Source organism: Alosa pseudoharengus, unplaced genomic scaffold (assembly GCF_046254945.1).
Source record: "Alosa pseudoharengus isolate Yale_2024_CS ecotype anadromous, Long Island Sound unplaced genomic scaffold, YU_APseudo_1.1 YU_APseudo_1.1_scf_22, whole genome shotgun sequence".
Taxonomy (NCBI): Eukaryota; Metazoa; Chordata; class Actinopteri; order Clupeiformes; family Clupeidae; genus Alosa; species Alosa pseudoharengus.
This window is the reverse complement of record NW_027468680.1, coordinates 11,941,774-11,965,411: the sequence shown is the minus strand read 5'-3', so window position 1 is coordinate 11,965,411 and position 23,638 is coordinate 11,941,774. Positions and strand designations below refer to the sequence as shown.

The 23,638-nt window shown below is 46.4% G+C and overlaps 1 protein-coding gene across 1 annotated transcript in view; it reads right to left on the bottom strand.

Moving 5' to 3' along the window:
• The window catches only part of mdga2a (MAM domain containing glycosylphosphatidylinositol anchor 2a), a 139,837-nt gene that overhangs the window by 91,884 nt on the left and 24,315 nt on the right, over positions 1 to 23,638 (bottom strand). The window contains exons 3-6 of the mRNA XM_076300123.1: positions 12,058 to 12,232; positions 7,951 to 8,147; positions 4,473 to 4,605; positions 1,678 to 1,947 (exon numbers count right to left, since the gene is read on the bottom strand). Of these exons, the coding sequence (XP_076156238.1) occupies positions 1,678 to 1,947; positions 4,473 to 4,605; positions 7,951 to 8,147; positions 12,058 to 12,232 (775 nt within the window). The remainder of the gene's footprint in view (positions 1 to 1,677; positions 1,948 to 4,472; positions 4,606 to 7,950; positions 8,148 to 12,057; positions 12,233 to 23,638) is intronic.

Sequence of the window (23,638 nt, the reverse complement as noted above, 5' to 3'; positions counted from 1 at the left end):
GAGTTGCCTTCAGGGAGTTGCACATCAATGTTTCAGAAAATCTTTTTTTTTTTTTTCATTTTCACCTGCATTGCCCCCCCCCCCCCCCCCGCCCCATTACGGAACATATTCGTCTACAGTACACACGGACAGACTCAAGCCCTGACTTGAACTTTCAAGAATTTGGTTCCAAAATGCTATATCTCCATTTTTAAATACATTCAAAAGTCATGCTATTTAATTGTGTATATCAAGTCATACCAATCAAATTGCAGTTGTGTTGTTTTGATTGAGTAAAGATATATCAAACAATAATACCCAATTACAGTTCTACTGAAATTACTTGTAAAAAAAATAAAATAAATATTTATGAAAATTCATTAAAATGGTGGATATAGTGTTTTGTAACCAAACTCTAAACTCTTCAAAAATGTTCTTCCCTTCTAAAAATGTGAGAAGCCTTGCTTGTGGACAAACAATCGCAAACCTAAGACATACAGAAAGTCCTTCTTATTCATTAGAGGTACAGTACCTTCAACCAGGTTTAGATGACTATTGCATTTGACTTGAAGTCGATCTGGATGCCCATGAACTAACTCACAGTCAAGGTCAACTAACTCCTCTGCTACAGAAAGTGATGCGGGATGCCTGGAAATATCAATACCAGGATGTGAGATGAGCACAACTAAAACCGCCACTGAAAGGAAGTAGACTGCCAGAGGTTTTGAGCTAGCTATTGAGTTACATATGATGCTCATCTTCCCAATTTGATAAGTGGGAAAACTGACACCTGGAGATCCTCCCAAAAATGCTAGTGTGAGTTTAACACTCTGTTTATGACACTATTAAGGATGCTCTTATGTGCATTCCCTTCAAAAGGGACCATTCCCTGGGCCATTACGCATTAGACCGCCACGTCTATACAATCAGACTGACAGCGCTAACATTAAATTGTCCGTAAACTATTGATCATGTGGTTTGCATGCAGCACAAAATCGCACGTACGAACGCACACACACGCACACACACGCATACACACACACACACGCACACACACGCACGCATACACACACACACACACACACACACATACACTCTGTATGCAAATAGCGCTGTTCGGACTTGTTTAATGTGCTGCGAAGAAGAAAGAGGGCCCATTGAAGCGTTTCATCTTAGCATTCTGCCCATCATCTTGACTGGCAAGCAGCAGCCAAGCAGCCGAGTGGTGGGAGTCCACCGCTGCAGGCTGTTTCATGTACGGGCCATGTGCGACTGCTGCCGCATTGTTGTGATCCTTATTGTCCTTCCCCCGGGAATTGTCATTTCATTATAGCCGTCGCCGTGATAATCACTAGCTAATTCAATGTGGCCCGATAATAGGGGCCCTTCTGAAAAAGTCTTTTGGAAAATGTTGACAATGATTAGTATGGGGGCGTGGGGGACTTTTATGTGTCTTTTTTCCTCCCTTCTCTCTCGCTGCTGGGGCGTTGTGAAGAGTTCAAAGGGGTTCAGACAGCCTGTGCTTCATCAGCCGCACTACAATGCAGATTTTACTGTAACAGACGACAGATGATTCTTTTGCCAAGAGAAAAGCAGCTACTATGGCTTCCTACTGTTTACAACAAACCCTCCTCCCTTAGCAGTGTTTTAAAATAGATATGCCACCACCACCACCCCCCACCCCCCTCTTTTGTGTACCTCGGACGATGATGTTAGTTGACTTCTTGGCGGGGTTGCCCACGTTGTTGCTGGCCACGCAGCTGTAGACGCCGGCCTCATCAGTGGTGATGGCAGGCAGCGTGAGGGTGCCCCCGTTCAGGACGCTCTTTTTGGGGAGGCCCTCGGCGTTGCGCACCCAGGTGAGGGTGGGGGTGGGCTCCCCGCCGGAGGTGATGCACACCAGGGTGACGGTGTCCCCAGGGTTGGCGATGATGGGGTCCTCCACCAGTAGCTTAATGTTGGGCGAGGCTGAGAGGACAAGGGAAGAGCAAACAAAATGGTTGTTTAGTTAGTTTCAATAGACAGGCTGCTATGCTGACAGAGTGAAAGGTATACACAGAGATCAGAAAGAGAGAGAGAGAGGGGCAGACAGATAGAGAGGGAGAGATAGACAAACACACAAAAAAACAGACAGACAGTAAGTAAGCAGGAAAGAAAGAAAAAGACAGAAAGAAAGAAAAGAAAGAAAAAAAATCTTATTTTTATAATCCACATCGGTTCAATATCTCCTCTGCCCAAGTCTGTAAGGATGCTGCTACTTACTGCATGCATACTTTTTTCTCCTAGCTGTCAGCATCTTTTCACAACAGTGTTTTAAAATAACTTTCCTCTTAGCGGTTGGGGACAACACACAGAGTGTGTGTGTGTGTGTGGGGGGGGCACGCATGTGTGGTGAAATAATGAGTCCCTTATTCAGATGCTGCTGCCTAAGCTTAACTTGCTCCGCTAAAGCGACCGGACAGGAGATTGTCAGGAGTGCCACAGGCAACCCACACAGGACATCAACTGACAAGCTCTGTCCATTAACAACTCCCACCCGCGTGGGACCGAAACAAGCAGAATTTAAAGGAAGGCATTTTTGGGAAAAAAGGGGGCAGAAAAAAAGAGAGGAGGAAAAAAAAGACAGAAGACAGAGATGGAAAAAGAAGTCTGGAAGGAGGGTTTGGAAAAAAGACCTAAAAGCATCCTGGGATATGTGTTCCCTGAAGCGTGTAGGCATTCGAGGAGCGGCTGGAGTTTTCTCCCTCCCTTATGGGGGCCCCGCCGTGTGGCCAGAGCTTTGCCAAGAGAAATGGCTTGTGGGTAAAGAAACTGGCCGCTCCCGGCTCCCGCCTAATGGAAGCCTTAAAGGTCAGGTCTTCATCGCAAGGAGAATGTGAAATTCCGCCGGGAGAGAAGATAAGACGCACCGGAGCCTGCAGGGCATTTATTTAAGAATACGTTTCCCACCCCGTTATTTTGTTTTCAGTCTCTGAGCCCCCCTGTCACACACACACACACACACACACACACACACACACAACACGCTCCACCCTGACTCCCTCGCCAACCTTCGCAGACGGAATTAACTCTGGAGCGGAGGGGGGAGACGTCACCTGGGGGCTTCAGGAACAGTCAGGGCTGTGAGGGGGAGAAAAAGGCACCTGCACGCGCTCTCGTGTTAGAGGATGATAAGGCTGGCGTGCCCCGCATTACACGCACATACTATTCATCTCCGCTCACGCAGTAAAACCCCTGCCCTCGCTACCCACGCACACACACACACACACACACACACACACATATACACACACATATACACACACACACACACTCACACACACACACACACACACACACACACACACACACACACACACACACATATACACACACACACACACACACACACACACACACACACATACACACACACACACTCACACTCACACACTCACACACACACACACACACACACACACCACACACACACCACACATAGCTGTATATTTGCATACACGCTTGCCCACATATAGTATATGCCACACGTAGGCATACAGATATTGCTGATCACTCACACACACAAACACATGCACATACTCAAACTGAATATTCAAACACACACACAGCACACACACACCCAATCATAACATATATGTATATGTATGCCTACATACAGTACCTGCACACGCACACACACTCTCTCACACACACACACACACGCAGAACAGCTCACTGACTGGCTTCTCATGACACGGGGATTAGTGATTTCTCACGCACCCTCTGCAGTCTCTGTGTGTCTGATTCCTGCCTCTTTAGCTTTCGGCTGGCGTATAGGAATTTGGGTGACTCACCGCATAATGGCAGATAGCATTAACCACAGGCTTGGATTTTCACTGCCTTATTTCCTAAAGTTTGCATGTCAAAGTGGCCCCACTGTTAAGGAGCCTCAACAGCACCAGCTGGTGTTAGGACGTAATAAAAAGACAACGCAGCACTGCATTAGGATTTCCATATAAAATATATTCCACTATATACCACTTTACATTCTCTCTGTTTCCACAGATGCACTATACAACGCAACATATGGCCTTAAACTTCCACTCTTCAGGGCAGATGAAAATAGAGGCTTCCGTGCCAGAGGTGTAACTGAGACAGTGATTTGAAGCTCAAAACAGCCTGCTGGCATGCAAGAGCAGTCATAAAAATGTAGATAGGCCTCATATGCATGTAGATGTATTTTACACCCCTAGTGGGTAGTCCTGTGGCAAACCACGGCCTTCTAAACTGAAACGTTTTTATCTTTCTGTGGCACCTGAGCTTGCAATAGGATGTCCATTCGCCTTCAAAACTGGCTGCTAATAGGTAGTGTGGCTGAAATGTGTATTTTGCTTTTACTGACTACTGGGTGTAATTCAAACGATTCAAAGAATCGCTCGGGTAAGTCCTAATAAGGCTTTTCTCACTACAAGGACTTTTAAATTGGTAGATCATGGCGCATGCCACGTCCTCACCTGTTTTGTTGGTGAGCCGGAACATGATGTTCTTATCGGGTATGCCGCAGACGTTGCGGACGGACGCGATGCACGTGTAGTTGGCATAGTCCTGAGGTCGGAGGTTCTTCAGCTTCAAGATCTTCGTCTCCCCCTGCAACTCGGATCAAGCAAGTGTGTAAAGTTTAACCGAGCCGATAATCAGCATCTGGTATCAACAACTCTTCTGTGTCTGCCTCCGCACAGCAGCCACTGCTGCATGCAATACCACCGAATACGATGAATCAGGATCTAACCAAAGCATTTGTGGATGTGTCATATAATTATCAGTTGGCACCATGAATTATACAGTGTTTTATACCTCTTCAGGCTTCTCAGCTTTTCTCAAAGGCTGCATTGTAAGCACGTCTTTTGTGGTAAAAAACCTCCATACCAGTAAAAATGGAATTGAACTGGATAGCTGGCTAACAGTAGGGCCTATCATATCATCTCCTAGAGCTGAATTATAATGAACTCTCCAGTACACTGATAAATGCTGTGTCTTTCAAAGAGGGGACAGTTCTATTCTGCTGAAGTAGAATTCGTTCAGTGAAGCCTTTATAATCAAACAACCCACTTGTTTGGGGAGTAGGGGGATATCTGAGAAGCAAAAATGCTGATGAGGCTTTATAATACTCTTTGCCAGGACCTTACCTCGATGCAGTGGTGATTCCCTGCTGTCTTTGATCTTCGGAGTACTATTTTTATGACTGTTGGACGTACCAGGAAATTGCTTATTATGAATTTCTGCACTCCCTTCGGTGTGCTGATAGTTTGGGGGACACAGAGGTGAGGTGGGAGTTTGGGGGGGGGGGGCATCCATGGCTTCTTTCAGAGCAGATTGAACGCTCTCTTAGCATGCTAATGCTAAAACCTGGCACTAAAGCTGACAGTTCACCTCATCTCCTCCCTCTCTTCGCAGCAACTATGTGGCCTCTCTCTCTCTTTCTTTCTCCGACTGTGCCTTCACAAATCTGCAGTCCCTCCCAGCCACCGCCACAGTGTTCCCGCATACTCCACAGCCCCGTCATTGAATTAACAAGCTGTCCTCTCCACTTTCCTTTAAAAACGTTTGCACTGTTGCTGATAGCACTTGGCAGAAATGCTTGGATTACACTGAAGGGTTATGCAATGACTGTACTTTGTTGAAAAGGTGGCATCTCTGATATTTCCTCCGTTTTTTTTTTCCTGTCATCAGACAGTTGCATGGTGAGCTATAGCTATATCCTTGCCCTGCGAATGCTCCAGCTAAGTCATGCTACGTCCATGTTTAGCTAAGGAGTGTTTAGTACAGGGGTGGGGGAAGGGTCTTTTTAAAAACCCAGACTTCCTTCTCTTCTCATCATGTAAGATTGTGTTCTTTTTTTCTGGTGGTGGCGTGAATTGTGATCTTTTTGCGTGTCTGACAGTCCCTCAGGAACCGGGAGTGCAGTGCAGGGTTGAGGCTATGGCGTGTTTCTCTTGACTAATTACCAACACAAATGTGTTCCGGGGTTTGAAATGCCACTCTGGGCCTCCTACTCCTCGGCATGGTCTCTCTCTCTCTCTCTCTACTCTCCCTCTGCGTCTTAGGGAGCCTTGCTTTTTGAAAATCAGTCTTTGTGAAGCTGTCAGATCCCTGTGTGTTCCCCACTGGACTAGATAAAACTCTTCATGTCAAAAATGTTTCTTTCACTCCCTCTCCCTCTCCTGTCTGTCTCTCTCTCTCTCTCTCTCTCTCTCTCTCTCTCTCTCTCTCTCTTACACATATCCTGCCTCGTACACTTCCTTTACAAACCCCTCTTTGACACACATTCTGTCATGTTCACCAAAAGGAGAACGATAGAGGTGTCTACTTAGGGTGCACAGGATGTGTTTGTGTTTTGGGTGCTTGTTTTTGCGTGAAAATTACACTGACATGAAATAAAATCCCAAGTTTGTTTTCCTATGTAGAGGTGTTTTTGCCAGTAATATAAGCCTATTCACATTTGCAAAGTAAACTCTCACATGAATTTGAGAGAAAACCTATAAGAAAATCCAAGTAGAAATTGGGGGAAAAGATTTTCAAATGTGGTTTCTCTACTGAGTTTCAATGGTTATTGTCATTGACAGATGAAATTTTGGTGGAATGCCTCAATGCTACTCAAAAGAGCTGTCAGGCTACTACAACTGTCAATGTAAACCTTTTTCTTATCTCTTAAAAGATTTCTTCCTCCATTGTTCAGACTGATCACACACTTTGTCATTCGGTCATTGTGACCAACAGACCTACAGTAGGCATTTGTATCATCTAGCAATACTGTTCTGAATACAGCAAGTACCAAAGGAAACTGAACAGAACGATGATGTACTGGCCATGAGAGTGGTCATCAACACAACCAACCAAACAAGGCGCAAAACAGTCTTATTATACGGCTCTTCAGAGTGCTGCACATTCACGTGGATGGGCCTACCCAACTTTTGGAGGTCTGTTACTGTAAATCCGTATGACACACAACTAAAACTTTCAAGTTCTACCGTAATTTCCCAACGATTAGCCAAGGTTTATACAATGATTTTGCAAAATATCTTCAGCTATGAGGTTAATACATGGGGGCAGTTAATATGGTATTAATATGGTTTTGTTTTTTTACTTGCATAAAACACTGTCCTGCGGTATATTCACAATGTGGCTAATAAACAGGAAATTAATGTATGTGGCGAACTTCTTTTTTCAGTGGGAGCCACGAAATCGTAACAAAATTTTTTTTGAAGACCCATTGTATGAAGTGTCTTTTCGCACTTTGGCAAGTAATAAGCAAATAATAAGCAGGAAAATATATTGTTTGCCTGTCGTTATCGAAAAGAGAATCCCTTCAGGACGAAGCAAGACTCCGTCGCTTCGAGGGGGGGTCCTGTTCGCCCTGTCGGGGCTTATTTTCCGATAATGACAGGCAAACAATACATTATCCCTTGCATGACCGCCCAGTGAGGAGAGTGCATTGAAATTACTAGTGCCTCAAAAGATGATGGCCCAAAAGACTCATGTCAGTAGCTCTGCTTTAGAACACTGGTGTTTTCGAGCTCTTGAAATGCATTTGGGTTATTTCGTAGACAGAAGGATTGCAAATTGCCTGAGAGTGGAAAGGCTATGCGCAGAGCAGGTGGTTTAAAAGGCAAAATGGGTGTTTCAAGCTGCTTCTGAATGCTGAGGTGAGGTAATAACTAATGTACGGGAATGTATAGCCTATGGCAATCATGTAATTTGTCGCATTTTAATTCTTTCTGTTACATAACTATATGATCTTACTACTACCAAGAGTTTTTTTTTTGTATACAGTACCATTCCCGACATACTATAAGTGCCCCCCATTGCCCATTGTAGTGAGCTGAAACTACCACTATTTCTTCAGTTTCTGCCAATCCACCATTACCAATCGAAACAATGTGTACAAGAGGGAGTTGCAAAGTTGCCAGCAGCTCCTCAGGGCCCCAGGCCTACCTGGGTAAAGAAGGGCTCGTAGATCTCCACGCCCTTGTCGGAGCCCTGCGAAAGGTACTCCCTCCCCCGTCTCCAGCTGTAGCGTACGGGCGGGTTCGAGTTGGCCGTGCAGCGGAGGAACACTGTCCGCTCGTAGTAGAACTGCTCCTTGGCCTCGCCCACACTCTGGTGAACTGTCACCACGGGGTCGTCCAAATCTGGAGAGAGAGAGATAGACATAGAATTTCATTGAATTTCCCCTGGGGATCAATAAAGTATCTATCTATCTATCTATCTATCTATCTATCTAAAAAGAGAGAGAGAGAGAGAAAGAGAGAGGAAAGAGATCAGACCCTTTATTCTTTGAAGATGGTAGAAGTTGCTAAATCAAACAAATGCCACAGTTACGGATATTAACCAAGTGCTTTGTGCTCAGATATTAACTGAGTGAAAGAAAGCCAGTAACATCATATACAGTATGAATGAAGACTCCCTTGGTTAACTTATACTGTGACTAAACTCAAAAGCAATGCTTTTTGATGTCAGCATTCCAGCAAACATGCTGCATTATTAAACCCTAAGCTTGGCAGCTACTGATTCATGTAGGCAATTATGTATAAAATGATCTGCATTACAGGTGAGATGACTACATGTGCAATTCTAAGATATATAAAATCTAATATTAAAAAATACGAAAACAATAATTCTTCATAATAGAGGTTCTTTATATGAAAAGTCAATTTTGCTCTTACGTTTCGACAAACCACAAGACCTAATCACTCACTGTGGCGTACCAGCTCTACACCTTATCCTGCTATGCAGACAATTTTAAATCACTCCATGGCAATACACATTGGATTATAAGGGGGAAAAAACAATAAAACACTATGAATAATTCCTGAAGGTGTCTTTAAACTAGGTATGGGGTTTTATCCTGTGAACCTCATTTGTATTGACGTTGCAGCCGCACGCCTGACAGTTGTCAGTGTCGGCCAGGGTGACGAAATTACATGATTTAGTGGGTTTCTCAGGACCTGGGCAAATTCCTGGGAAATTAAGTGGCTAAGCTTTAATGAAGTATGCTCACTCAAGGGTGCAACAGCTGTTGTTCGAACGGGTAATCAAACCCCACTCCCTGTGGCCAATAATAGCATCCACGGTGTTGGGTTACAGTAAAATTACAGTGTGGTGGGCAGGCATACTTCATTTTAATTAAAAAACAACTCCTAAAAGCCTTACCACATGTGACATGTGATGGCCTCCTTATGATGCTTTCCTCTTCATTCTGTCTACATGAGCCATTTGCCTAATTAAATCAATCACAGTGTTGAAATGAAATAAATAAAGCTGCTCTGACAGGCGGTGCCTGTGTCCTTAATTACACGATGGGGACATTGACCGTTGTCGGAAACCAAGTGAACCTCTCCAACTAGTTTCCGTTGTAAGTTCATGGGGTGAGCGAACCTCAGACACCTGTGAAGCCCTGACTCTGGATGGCTGGGGGCGGGGTGTGTGTGTGTGTGGGGGGGGTGGGGGTGGGGGGGGCAGTTTGAAGATGGGTTTTCAATCTTTTTTCTCTCTCTCTTCTCACAACCTTGAAATAATTAGTCGGGGGAGTTTCGAATGAGCTACCATGTGTACGTATTTGCGATCTGGCCCGAGAGGTATCCCACCTTCTCACCCCAAACCACTGTGACCCTGAGCGGCCGCATGGGTGGCCAATTACTGCACCGGCTTGTTTCCTAAAGCAACACTTTCAAGAACCTTCTGTGGCTTTCAAAGTCCATCCTCAGGAGGGGGAGTGTCCACCACAGGAGTTGTTTTTTGCTGCATGGCTGGTACTGCTACCATGGTTGTTGCTGATAGATTTTGAAGTCGGAGTGACAAACTGAAGGGAATACAACAATACTACACACTGTGAACAAAGAGGAAAATTCTAGAGAGACTAGACTCTAGCATAAACAACTGAACAACAGAACAAGAACAAATCATGGCACTTTTCGAAAACAAAACAAAAACCAAACGAAACAGGTCGTCAAATGCATCAAAAAGAGAATAGTTAATTTTCCAAATCCCCACCCATATAAATTCAGCTGTAACTGATTAATTTCCGTCTCCAAACTGGCTACTATAGCCTAAGAGGATTCGGGGTGTTGGTAATGGAGATCTCCTCGGCAAGCTGGCTACTTTAGCTTCTGAGGTGGTGGATAGCAGCAGGACTGGGGGGAGGTGGTGATGGTTGGGGTGGTGTAGGGGGAGTGCAGAGGCTTGCGGCCAGTCACCCACACCCGGATGGAGATAAGACAATAAGCAGCAGCCAGAGCCGAGCCCGGCGGCCAGGGCAATGACTCTACTCCTCCTGGCCCACTCGCTTCCTCCGGGCTGCCATGTCTGCCACTGTCCATCTCGTGTCCTATTTATCTTACATCACATTGCAGTGGACCCCCCAGGCTCTTCCACTCGGCCCTCTCCACCCCCCAGCACCACTGCAGACATGGTGACACTTATTTTTGTTGTCGTTTGTTTGTTTTGTCTTTGTAGCAGACGGGAGTGAATTTTTTTTTTTTTTTTTTTTTTTTTATAGGCACAGTCCTCGCTGCCAACGCTGCCACTCATCTAAAGTCATGTGCTGGCACGTACCCGGCAAGGTGGCTGCGCACGTCACAAAGGACGTCAAAATGTCAGATATGACAAGTTGCGGAGATATGGAGCATGGCATGTGACATCTTCCCTGCATTCCGCCCGTACAAGTACTAGCACAAGACCACGCCGTACCTTGTCACACAGATAGTACTGACGAGACAACTCAACAGCATACCATATTGTGTAACTCTGTAGGTGTGTTTTCTTTTGTGCTTGTGAACACACCACTGGGGATTATGCCTCAAAGAGAGATGTCAATTGTGCTACGTCCTTACAGCAATGCCAGTCTTAAGCCATACAAGATTAGAATTTGAGCGATGTTTCGGTCAGAGTATAACCCCTTTTATAACATCATTGTTCATCATGCCTTTGAACCCCATCCAAGTATTAATAAACAAAATTCATTCTCAATTCTATTTGTGTGCCAGCATTTGCATATGCAAATCCGTTGGAGGACGTCTTGTGTGTGCCGAGGAAAATATAACCTCCCTTCCCTTCACCAGCTGTGATGCTCACCTCCTTTTGGAACATTCCGGAAAAAGGAAGCCAAACCAAAAGAATAAAAGCCTCTAACACACACACACACACACACACACACACACACAAACACACACACACACAAACACACACACACAAATACACACACAAACACAAACACACACACACACACACACACACACACACACACACAAATACACACACAAACACACACACACACACACACACACACACACACACACACACACACACACACACACACACATACAAACACAAACACACACATAAACACACACAAACACACACACATGCACGCACAACCTTGAAAAGAGAAATATATTCAATGCTGGAATATGGAGTCAAGGTTGGAATGGGCAGAAGAGCTGCTTGAGCTGGCCCTGCACACAGGCCTCCATAAGGCTCAGCATGAGAGTTTAGATCGATTTGATCTCACATAAGAGTTGGATTGTTCTGGAAAGTGTGTGGTGTAAAAGTTTGGCCGCTAAAGTGCTACAGGCAGTAATTGTATGATTATTTTCTATATTTATTTTTGCTGTAGTGTTGTGGTACTTGATGCATGTAGATGCTATTCCGTGGCCTTGAGGTCTTTCGACATTTTACATTTGCGTCAACAAGGATTTTTTCGCCTCAGCCCCGTTAACCATCACGCGGGCAGCGACTGTAGTCGCCCCCACCCCACCTCCGGAACCCGCCCGTTCTTCCATAACCCTAACAGCTCGCAGGAACACGTCAGAGGCAACCGGCACAAAAGATGAGCTTAAAAATCCAAACAGGAAGTGTCAAGGACAGAACAGATGTCACAGCCACACAGTAAGCAGGAGCTCTCCTAAGAGGATGGGGTTTGTTTTGTGTTGTTTTGGTTTTGGATGTGTGCTTTTTTTCTCTCTTTCTCTCCAGCTAGCTGTTGGCGGTAAGCTGGAGGTGTTGATGGTGGGGGTTGTTGGGGGTGGGGTGTTGCTCACTTACAGTAAACGTCCACTCGGATGGACTTGATGGCCGGCGAGCCCAGGCCGTTCTCGGCCTTGCAGTAGTAGCGGCCGCCCTGGTGGCGCTGGATGCGGCTGATCCGCAGGGTCTCGTTGAACACACTGGAGTCCTGGAAACGGTCCGAGGCACTGCCCGCTGTCTTAGTCCATCGGATCTAAGAGAGAGGCGGAGAGAGAGAGAGAGAGAGAGAGAGAGAGAGAGAGAGGTAAACAGAGAGCAAAGAGAGAGAGAGTGGAAGAGTGAGGAGAGAGAGAAACAGAGAGAATCAGAGAAGGGAGGGATAGTGAGGAGAGAAAAAGCGAGAGAAAGCGAGAGAAAAAAAGAGATGGAAATATAAACAGCAATGTGAAAACAGGGTACAGAGAAAAAGACAAGAGTGAGAGAGTAAGATGGGGAGGGAGAGAGACGGAATGAAAGAGAGAGAGACAGAGTGAGTGAAAGATGAAGAGAGGAGTACAGGAGAGGGAAGCACAGAGAGAGGGAGGCAGAAACAGGAAATGAGAGAGATTGCCCGGGTCACTTTGAGGTCGGGCTTTTGCAGACATCCCTAGCCAGGATAATGGCAGTGGCATTCTCACCTTGTGAGTCATATCCTACTTATGTAACATCAGCCAGCAAATTCCCCCTTAGACCTGGCATGCGTGTATGTATTGCCATAGTGTGTCTACAGAGCATTAAACATGGTTTGTCAATCTTTCCTCATACTATTGAAGGTCATTGAGGGACTGCTTCTGTGCATATGTGTGCTTTATACGAAGCACAGAGGCTTTTCCAGTACCCTCGTCTCATGTAACATTTAATCCCAACAATCCAAGTTTCTATTTACCCAGTTACACGGGCCATTATATAATGCCAACAATCAAGCCATTTCTGTGTTACACAAGAACATACAGCATTCGGGCATCATGTGAATAACACACAAGCAAAATGAAAGGCATTTGTGAGAGAGGGGATTTAGCTAGGGGGAAAAAAACAGAAAACAGAAAAACACTGAATTGACATTGTGCGTGTCTTCCATGTTAATAACCATGTTTGAAAAATTAAATAGCTTAAGATGTTATGTAAGTCAAACATGCACTCCCTCACACACACACACACTTGCACATACATACACACACACACACACACACACACACACACACACACACACACACACACACACACACAATGTTTTGAGATACTTCTTCAAGCATTCAGTACAAAAGGGAAGCGATCAGGCTTGACATTTAAATAGACAACTAAAATGAGAAAGAGAGAGAGAGAGAAAGAGAGAGAGAAATACAAATCCCAGCTGCCGCGCATTAACACACGTGTCCAAATGGTGGGCGAGCGACGAGCCGGCTTTGCACTTGGCCTGCACTGGGCCCCCGCCTGCACTGGGCCCCTGCCTGCACTGGGCCCCTGCCTGCCTGCACTGGGCCCCTGCCTGCCTGCCTGCACTGGGCCCCTGCCTGCCTGCCGCCTGGCATGATGGGCTGACTCTGGTGGAACCGGACCAACCAAACGGCACTAGCAGCAGCAGCAGCAGCAGCAGAGGCGGGCGGTGGGGACTGTGAGAGGCCAACCCCATCACCCCTAACCGCCCTCCTCCGCCCTGCAACCTCGCCCCCCCCATGTGTGTAAACACCCCACACCCCCGGTGGTGCCAGGCTCACTGAGCTGCCCAACTCCGAGCAGCGGGCAGAGCAGGGGCAGCAAATTGCCCATTCAGCCCTGGCACGGCGGGCAGTGGCAGCCCAAGTGAAAAAGGCCTCCTCCTGTGGAACTGACCTACATAACTAACAAACCCTCTCTTCATCATCTCCCACTCCTCCAGAGGAGATGGGGGGGGGGGGGGGTTAATGATGGTGGTGCTGCTGCTGCTTGTAGTTGCAGTCTGCAGAACTAAAAAGGAAGGCTGAGATGGGCTCTAGAAAAACACATCAGGAGGTGGATTTATGTGCACATGTGAGTTTGTGTGTACAGTACATCAGCACGAGTTCTGTGTGTGAGTGTGTGTGTGTGTGTGTGTGTGTGCTCACATGCTTAAGTGTGTTTATGTGTTATGCATTTGTTTATTTACATATGCGTACAGGTACATGTTATGTATTTGTTTATTTACATATGCGTACATGTTATGCATTTGTTAATGTACATGTATGCATGTATGCCAGCATGAAATTTGTGTGTGTGTGTGTGCATATGTGTACGCGTGCATGTGTACAGTGTGTGTGTGTGTGTGTGTGTGTGTGTGTGTGTGTGTGTGTGTGTGTGTGTGTGTGTGTGTGTATTTCCGTATGTCAGGCTGGCAAGTGCTGGCTTGTGTGTGTTTGCAAAAAAGAAAGAGGGCATCTCTTGAGTCCGACCCCAAGTCCACCCCCTACCCTCCTAATCCATCATCCCTTGATTAGCCCCTCTCACTGGGACAGGCTGGTGCTCAATGGCCCCCTCCAACTCCAGCTGAAAAAAAAGGCCTGATTTCCTCTGCCTTTGTCTGAGTGCTTCTGCCTCCACAACACTTTATTCAGGAAAATAAGTCATATCTGTGTGCATGTGTGTGTGTAAGTGTAACATTTGTGTATGTGTGTGTGTGTATATGTGTATGTGTAGCCTACTGGACTGTGTGTGAGTGTAATAGTGTGTGTGTGTGTGTGTGTGTGTGTGTGTGTGTGTGTGTGTGTGTGTGTGTGTGTGTGTGTGTGTGTGTGTGTGCGCGTGTGTGTGTGTGTGTGTGCGTGTTTGTGCGTGCGTGTGTGCGCGTGTGTGTGTGTATGTGTGTGTGTGTGTGTGTGTGTGTGTGTGTGTGTGCATGCATACTGTATGTGTGTAAGTAGGTATAAGAAGGGTTGAAGGCGGGTTGAAGGCGGGTTTCCGTTTTCAGCAGGCCGATGTCATAACCTCCAAGTTGTGTGCGGATGAAATCCATTTCATGCCTTAGTGGGGACAGGGGAGAGGGAATGGATTTGTTTACACGCGTATTGGTGTTGGTTAGGAATAACACCGCATTGGAATTCATGAGGCTTTGCCACGCCAGCTTTCTCTTCAGGCTTGAGAGAAAAAAAAGAGTGGGAGAGAGAAAGAGAGGCAAGGAGGAAAGGAGAGAGGGAGGGAGAGAGGGAGAGAGAGAGGGAGAGAGAGAGGAGGGAGGGCACTGCTGGTGGATAGGGGCTAGTTTTTTTTTTTTCTTTTTTAAATCGAAGGCAAAGTCCTGACTCCTTGTAAGTCCGGTACATACAGTTTCAAACATTGCAGGCAGCCAAGTGGAAACACAAAAGCTCTCGGCTCAGCGTGCCCACAAGTATGGCAGCTGAACCCCCCTCTGTTTGAGCCCACCATGGTTCTGTACTATGACCACTCCAGCCGCACCACCATCCCCAGAGAGAGACAGGGAGGGGGTGATTGGTCCTTGTTCAATGATCAATGACTGATTTCATCAGCAGCCCCAGGGGGTGAGAGAGAAACCCCCCCACCCCCCCCCGGGAGACGAGTCACTCCAAGCCTTGTTACGGACGCGGAGGGGGCTTCTAGTGACGGAGCGAGGTCAGATGCTACACAAAGGGTCAATCGACGGCGACCAGGTCCCACCACTGGGGCGTGAAAAACTGCAGTGACGGCATTTGTAAAGGCTCGGCCACTGGCACTGCCTATGAGCCACGACAGGCGCCGTCTCGGTCAGCCAGGGAGCCAAAACCTGAAACCACTGTGGCACGTCCAGCAATTTGTTTGATGGGTGACGCATGACGCCCCAACCTATGTCGGAACGCTAGCCGTGTCTTCTTCAATTGTCGACTGGCGAAAAAGAAATGTTGGAATTCTTAGCTCTTCTGTAAAAATAATGCTACACGTTATAAAAACAAAAAAGATCACACAATCTCAGTGATCTGTATGTGTGTGTGTGTGTGTGTGTGTGTGTGTCTCGTCCTCCAGAACTCCAACTAGATCATCTGCTATGGTGGTCCAGTCCAGTCTGCAGTTCTCTTCACTAGACTGCACTACTGTACAGCTGTTTTACTGCAGTGATACAGCATGTTCAGACGTGTAATGGCAGACTGGTCAGAGGATGCGTTAAGAAGGAGAAAGACCAGCGGCACAAGTGTACAGATGATGAATGGCCAGGAGGGGGAAGAATATTCTGCAGCTGGCTCGGCAGAGCGTCCTCACACACACACAAGCGGGCATGCGCGCGCACACACACACACACACACACACACACACACACACACACACACACACATGCCCCAAGCGCACACACACACACACACACCTACATACACACACACACACACACACACACACACACATCTACACATACACACACACACCCATATACACACACACACACACACACACACACACACACACACACACACACACACACTTCCGTACTGTACCACACGTCAGAGGTGCCAGTGTAGATCTATGATGCAATCCCCTCCTAGTCAGCAGATCCGTGTATCGTGGCTCTCAGGCCCTGATCAGTGCACAGCGCTGACGTATGAGCCTGTGTGTGAGAAAGATTGTTTTTTTCCGTCTGTGTGTGTGTGTGTGTGTGTGTGTGTGTGTGTGTGTGTGTGTGTGTGTGTGTGTGTGTGTGTGTGTGTGTGTGTGTGCGTGCTTGGGGCATGTGTGCGTAGTGTACGTAGTGTACGATGTGAAATGACTGCATGAGGATAGAGCGTGTGAGCATGTGTGTGTGTGTGTAGACAGAGAGAGACAGAGTGTGTGTGTGTGTGTGTGTCTATATGAGTTTGTGTGTGAGAGACAGACAGACAGAGAGAGAGAGAGACAGAGAAAGAGAATGAGAGAGAGGGAGAGAGAGAGAGAGAGAGAGGGAGAGAGTGCGTGTAAGTGCATGCATGTGTATGCACATATGTGTGTGTGTGTGTGTGTGTGTGTTTGTGTGTGTGTGTGTGTGTGTGTGTGTGTGTTTGTGTGTGTGTGTGTGTGTGTGTGTGTGTGTGTTGGTTTGTGCATGTTCTATTTATAGGCCTCTGCCTCCACAGTCTGTCATAAAGCAGCCCTGTGCCTCCTCCGGCCCCCTCATTGTCTGTGGGAACCAGGAGCACTGATCTCACAGAGCAGAAAGAGAGAGAGGGAGGGAGGGTGTGTGTGTGTGTGTGTGTGTGTGTGTGTGTGTGTGTGTGTGTGTGTGTGTTAGTAGGAAACAGGAACACTGATCTTACAGAGCAGAGAGTGGGGGGAGGGGGGAGGAGATGGGAGGAGTGGAAGTGGAGGAGAGGAGAAAATGGAAAGGTAGGCAGAGAGGGAGAGAGAGAGGGAGGGAGAGAGAGAGAGAGAGGGAGAGAGAGAGAGGGAGAGAGAGAGAGGGAGAGAGAGGGAGGGAGAGAGATGGAGAAAGAGCGGGAGACTGAGAGAGGCAGAGAGAGAGATAGAGGGATGGAGGGGTGAGAGAGAAGGTGAAGTGAGAGAAAGGGAAACGGGGAAGGCAGTCAGTGTAAGAGAGAGAGATAGAGGGAAAGAGAAGGAGAGGGGAGGAGAGAGAGATAGAGGGAAAGAGAAGGAGAGGGGAGGAGAGAGAGATAGAGGGAAAGAGAAGGAGAGGGGAGGAGAGAGAGATAGAGGGAAAGAGAAGGAGAGGGGAGGAGAGAGAGCCAGAGGCAAGATGAGGTAGAGATGGGGTGAAAATGGCAGAGGGAGAAATCATCCTGATAGGGACGGAGAGAGAGAGAGAGAGAGAGAGAGAGAGACAGACAGAGAGAGGGTGAGCAAGAGGGCGACAGAGAGAAGGCGATCGCCATGGTGCATGGAGACAGAGAAATACAGTGTAAACAGGCAACGGCGCGGCGAGGAGAAGAAGAAAAAGCAGAGAGACAAGGCGAGAGAGAGATGGTAGTGGGGGAGACAGGGAGAGGAGAAACAAGGGAAGACGGCGACAGAGAGACAACTCGCCAGGATAAAGGATAAACACCAATGAGGACAGAGAAAGTGCGACCTGGAGATGAGAGTGAAAGTGAATGAATGAGACAAGGAGAGAGCAAGAGAAAGAACGAGACAGAGAGAGAACGAGAGAGAGAGAGAGAGAGAGAGAGAGAGAGAGACAGAGAGAGAGAGAGAGAGAGAGAAGTGCATGCGCTTCAAAAGCTAAAAGCATTGGGGTGAGGGCACAGTGGCTGTCTCTCTGACGTCTCTGTCTCCACTCCCAGTCTGGGAACTCAAAAGAGCAGACAGTAGGAGGGAAGAAAGTCCCTGAGACGCCGCATGCTATCGTCTGCACCGCCATGCAACACCGAACCGGCTAGCGTCTGAGCTCCACACACAGCACAAACAGGGGGGGGGGGGGGGACCTGTGGTTCTTGGATGTTTCACCATGGTACAACCTTGAAGAGGTTCTATTTAAAACCCCTTCTTGGATGTGTGAGGGATCTTTCTAGAAACATTCAAAAGGTTCTTTGCCTGCTTTTGAGCAATTTTTACACTTTCCAGCCCCCGGGGGAACTCTTCTTTGGCAGCGAAAGGTTCCTGTTGCGGAAAATGTGATCTACGACCTTTAGCTTTTTTCGAAGAATCCATGAGGAACCTTCCTTTTTTAAAGGCCAGCACATTGGAGGAATGTCATCAGCCTGGATTGTTTGTGTGTGCTTCTGGTTTGAAACTGACATAATCCATAGAGTGAAACACCACTATGCCGCCAGCCGCCCTGTATAGCAGGCACACACACACACACACACACACACACACACACACACACACACACACTCCACTCCCCTGTGCTGCTGTTCTGCCTGTATGTGTGTAATGTGTCTTAACACCCATTAGTGCTCTGTCATCTCTGAGCCACCCAGATCACAGCACCACCACAATATTAACACCAGGCAGCTATATTTACAGTGAAGAAGGGAACGTCAGAGAGAGAAAGAGATAGATAGAGAGAGAGAGAGAGAGAGAGAGACAAGGTGTTGTGTGTGTGCGTGTGTGTGTGTGTGTGTGTGTGTGTGTGTGTGTGTGTGTGTGTGTGTGTGTGTGTGTGTGTGTGTGTGTGTATGTGTGTGTGTGTGTACGTGTGTGAAAGAGAGATAGACAAACAGACCGAGTATGTTAATGTCTAAGTGTGTATGTATTTATTAAGGGAAAAATGTTCAGATGGCACTTTAAGTCAAAACGACCAGAATAACCGACTGCTCTGTCAGGGAGATGCGCAAATGCAGTACTTCCCCTTTTTAATGAAGAAAATGTCTTCTTGTTAGCACCCTAAAAATAATTCTAAGATAAACAGTATCTGGGAAATGTTCCTTGTGACTAATAATAATGATAATGATGTCAAAATATCTGCCAAACAGAGTTGAAATAAGGACTCAGGCTGCGACTGAGAAGCCATGCTCTGCCTTTAAACTCTGTATCGAGAACATATTTCAGAATGTTCTCATGTAGGCTATGCAATAGAGCTGAATAATTCGGGGAGAATATCTAACTGTGATTTATTTCACATATTTTCAGATATTTTAGATATTGCAATTGCGATTTGATTTGCAATATTATCAAGCTTCAGTCCAGAACTCATATAATATAATACATTTTAGATAAATTGAAATATGAACTGCTGTATCTACTAATCCAAGGGTAATCAAAATATATATGAAAGACTTCCTAATATAGCTTTAAATTGGGCCCTGTCTGGTGTACAGTACCTCTGATTGATGAGCATGACGACATGAATTTCAAAAACATATAAGTGACATTATTTACCAGACCTGCAAAATTAATTACAGCCTTTGCCATTTGCTAATTGCATTAGTTCAAATTGTGATTTCGATTGGATTTCGATTAATCTTTCAGCCCTACATGATGTAATAATAACTGCTGCTATGAACACCTATCATATAGGTCCTCTAACCCTTATGTCCAGACCTTATTCCAAACATATCTTATAACAGCTTCTATAAATGATATATTTATTGTAAAAACACCAATTACCGCCCCTTTTGTTTGAAAATTCTAAAACAACAATGTTTTTTAATACTTCAAAATACCATTTGATAAATGATCCTTGCGTTTTTCAGTAGCCATACAGTAGGTGTGTAGATTTGAACAAAATCTGGTTTGGTTCTTACCGGGGCTTTTACTGCCTGAAATATCCGATTTTGTTTACCACGCTCGGAGTTCAGTGCTGGTGGGTGCCTATTTCAGACCTTTCACACGACACATCAACGGTTAGACTGAGAATTCTCGTCGCAAATCAAAATTCCACTGGAGCTCCAAGCGGATTTATACACGCAGCCTTACAACACTTTAGAAATTAATATTAAGTGACACATACACGTAAGAGGGAGGAAATAGGGGACGGGCAGTAATATTATTTTGCTATTGCAAATCTAAGTACACAGCAAACGCAATACTAGTGCTAAAGTTACATATACAGTGACAAAGTGTTGGGTATGAAGTGCTGCATGTCCATCCATATAGCCCATGTAATGACCACACACAGCACAGTGTGTGCAGTAATAGTGTTCCCTTTTATGCTCTCCACTGTCATCTGTGAGCTATTTGCCAGCACTGTCATCAACTGCACCTTATGTTTGCAACATCCGTCTATGATTGAAGGTAGTCTAATGGATCTTACAAGCCTGGTTCCATTACTGTAAAGAGCCATCCCCTAAAGGGGAGAAAAGGCTACATTATCTGGCGGTTGGTGATCAAATCAATATGTCACCTTCCTTATCTCAAGCTGTCGCCATTACATCTCCCCGCAAGGTTCCTTCCCAGTCTGTTAAAATCACACAGGAGGGGAAAAAAAACATGTCCTCTAGCTACGAACATCACACGGTTGTGGACATCTTTTTTTTTTTTTTTTACCCCTGCTCGTTCAGACTGGTGCGCGCACACACACAACCACACACACACACACACACACACATGCATGTGCATCACAAAGTGGCCATGGTTATAAAACAACCGTGGTTGCCTAGGAGCACGAGGAATGACTGACAAGTTATTCACACACTGAGCAACTGGCTACTGCCCACCGGAGTGACAATGTATTGGCTGCCGTTCACGGCCTTACATAAAACATGTGCTATCCAGAGAATGACTAAGCGTGAGAACATTACGTGCGTGTCCAAATGTATAAGTGCATGAATTTGCAAGTGCGTGTGTGTGTGTGTGTGCATGTGTGTGTGTCTCTGTGTGTGTGTGTGTGTGTGTGTATGTGTGAGTGTGAATCTATTTTGTCCCATATCAGCTGTAGGGCAGTACCCACTCTAAACTGATCATGTGAACAGTCCACTTTTACAGCTGACATCTGAAGTATGTGACATTTGTATGCACAAGTCATTGGATTACGGCTATTATTAGTTATGTTTGCAAACTGTGTTTATTGAACCAATATGAATTACACCCTGTGTTTATGGGGCAGTAGACATATACAGCATGTTCCCCATCTGACATACCCATATGATGGATATCCATACAAATGAAAGAAAAAAATGTGTGAATTGCCCTTCACGTTTCACATATCTTGCTTGTTGTTGATGGATCGATTTTAATGCAAAGTGCGCCCTATTTGAGAAAGAAAATCGTGTTCATGCATTTGTATGAAGCCACATAACATTTATATCCAAAGATGTACGTACATGTGTAGGTTTGCACTGTTCTGTTGCTAAGAATGTTTGAGACTTGGATCTATGGATCTATAAATGCAATCTGTCTGTTTGTGAGAGTGAGGGGACAAATAGAAAGAATGGACAGTTAGAAAAAAGATGGAGCGAGAGGGAAATGTGTATGTGTAACTGTGTGAGAGACACACAAATAGAGAGAGAGACAGAGAGAGAGATACAGAGAGAGGGAGTAGGAGAAAAAAAAGAGAGAGCGAGAGAGAGAGAGAGAGAGAGAGAGAGAGAGAGAGAGAATGACAGAGAAATCACTGCAGCAAAAGATGTAAAAAAAAAAAAAGTGGCCCAGCAGTGACCATTGCAGGGCGATGAAGTGGTGTCAGGTCATTCAAACACCTGGCAGGTTCTGATAACAGTGGGCGCTGATGTTTGTGGCATGGCAGCCAGAGCCTGAGTCGGAGCCCACGCCAGAGAGACTTCAGAGGTGCAGACACATGGCCTGGGCCCTCCAGGTACCCATCCCACACGTCAGTCAGGACAAATACTCATCCACCCTCACTGACTCTAGCCTGCCACGGACAGCCAGAGATACAGGGAGGGAGGGAGAGAGAGAGAGAGAGAGGGAGAGGGAGAGAGAGAGGAAGAAGGAGAGCGAGAGAAAGGGAGAGAGGGAGAGAAGGAGAGAGAGGAAGAAGGAGAGCGAGAGAGAGGGAGGAAAAAAATGACACGTCCTCCTCCACTTTTTCACCTCGCAGTGTAATTGCCAGTCTCCCTCCGTTGTCACCTCTCCTGTGTGTCATAATTAAAAGCAATACATCAGCCACGGCAAATGATCTTATAAGCCTATTAGTGCCATCGCCGTGATTTACCGAAAACAAAGGAGTAGCATTACTTCCACAGGAAAGCAGGAGGAGGAAGAGAGAAATAGAGAGAGAGAGAGAGAGAGAGAGTGAATAAAAATAAGTTTGTCATAAAATCCCGATACCACACGGCAGGGCCTGAGAAAATGCAGCCGGGCACAAAGTGTGAACTGGTGAGGGAGGACAGGGGAGGTGGGGAGGCAGCTCGCCTCATGAAGAAATCAAAAGCGCTCGGATGCAAACTAAAATATTTACCATTCTGAGCAGCTAAACCTCCCTCTCCCCGATGCGGTAGCTGCGACTGTAAATCTGAGCCGTAGCCCAATTTCTACACTCTCACATGGCTGCCTCAGCTCATCGTCTCTCCCTCTCTTTGTGAACGCCGAGCTCCAAAGGACAGGCCGGGAGAATACAGCGACACTGTTTAAAGAGGAGAGTCTTTAAAGCCCGCCGCCACCGGCTAAATGAGCTACAATAACAGCATAGCTGTTTCTCTCTCTCTCTCTCTCTCTCTCTCGTACTCTCTTCCTCCCTCTATTATGTAGTTTTCTCAGAGAATGAGTTGTCGCAGGGGAAGATAAACCCTTCCTCCTATGGGACCTTCGAGACCATTCGTAATATAGCCACGGTCCCGCTCGGCCTCCCCATGTCCTGCAGGGCTCCATTCGTTTCGGCAGTGAGCGAAATCAGTAATTCACCGAAATGTACTGACCATATAGTGAATACAGGGGCACATGTCACGGTCGTTCGGCGACAGACCCTTTCCCCGCTGAACAAACCGGTCCTCCCCGAGGGCCTCTCGAGGTCCAGCCTGACTTACAGCAGGCTGGCTGAGAGATCCTAATCAGTTGATGGATAGCTCTTGGTTGTTGTAGCCGCTATTACAGCGGATGTGGCCCAAGTGATCTGTATCTGCTGTGACTGAGACAGCGATCCACATGAAGAGGGGGGTGTCTCTTCCCCTCGGTTGCGTACATGCCGAGCGGAGCTCTTATTTTAGTCGACACGGCTGCTCGTCACGGGAGGTGAGACAGAGCGACTTGCGCGCTTCGTTTACGCGTCAAGTGATGTTAGCTTGCGCTAATTTGTTTGGTCTCTTCAAAGGTGATGTCAGAACTCGTACAGCTCTCTGCTAACCCCTGATTAATACAGCAT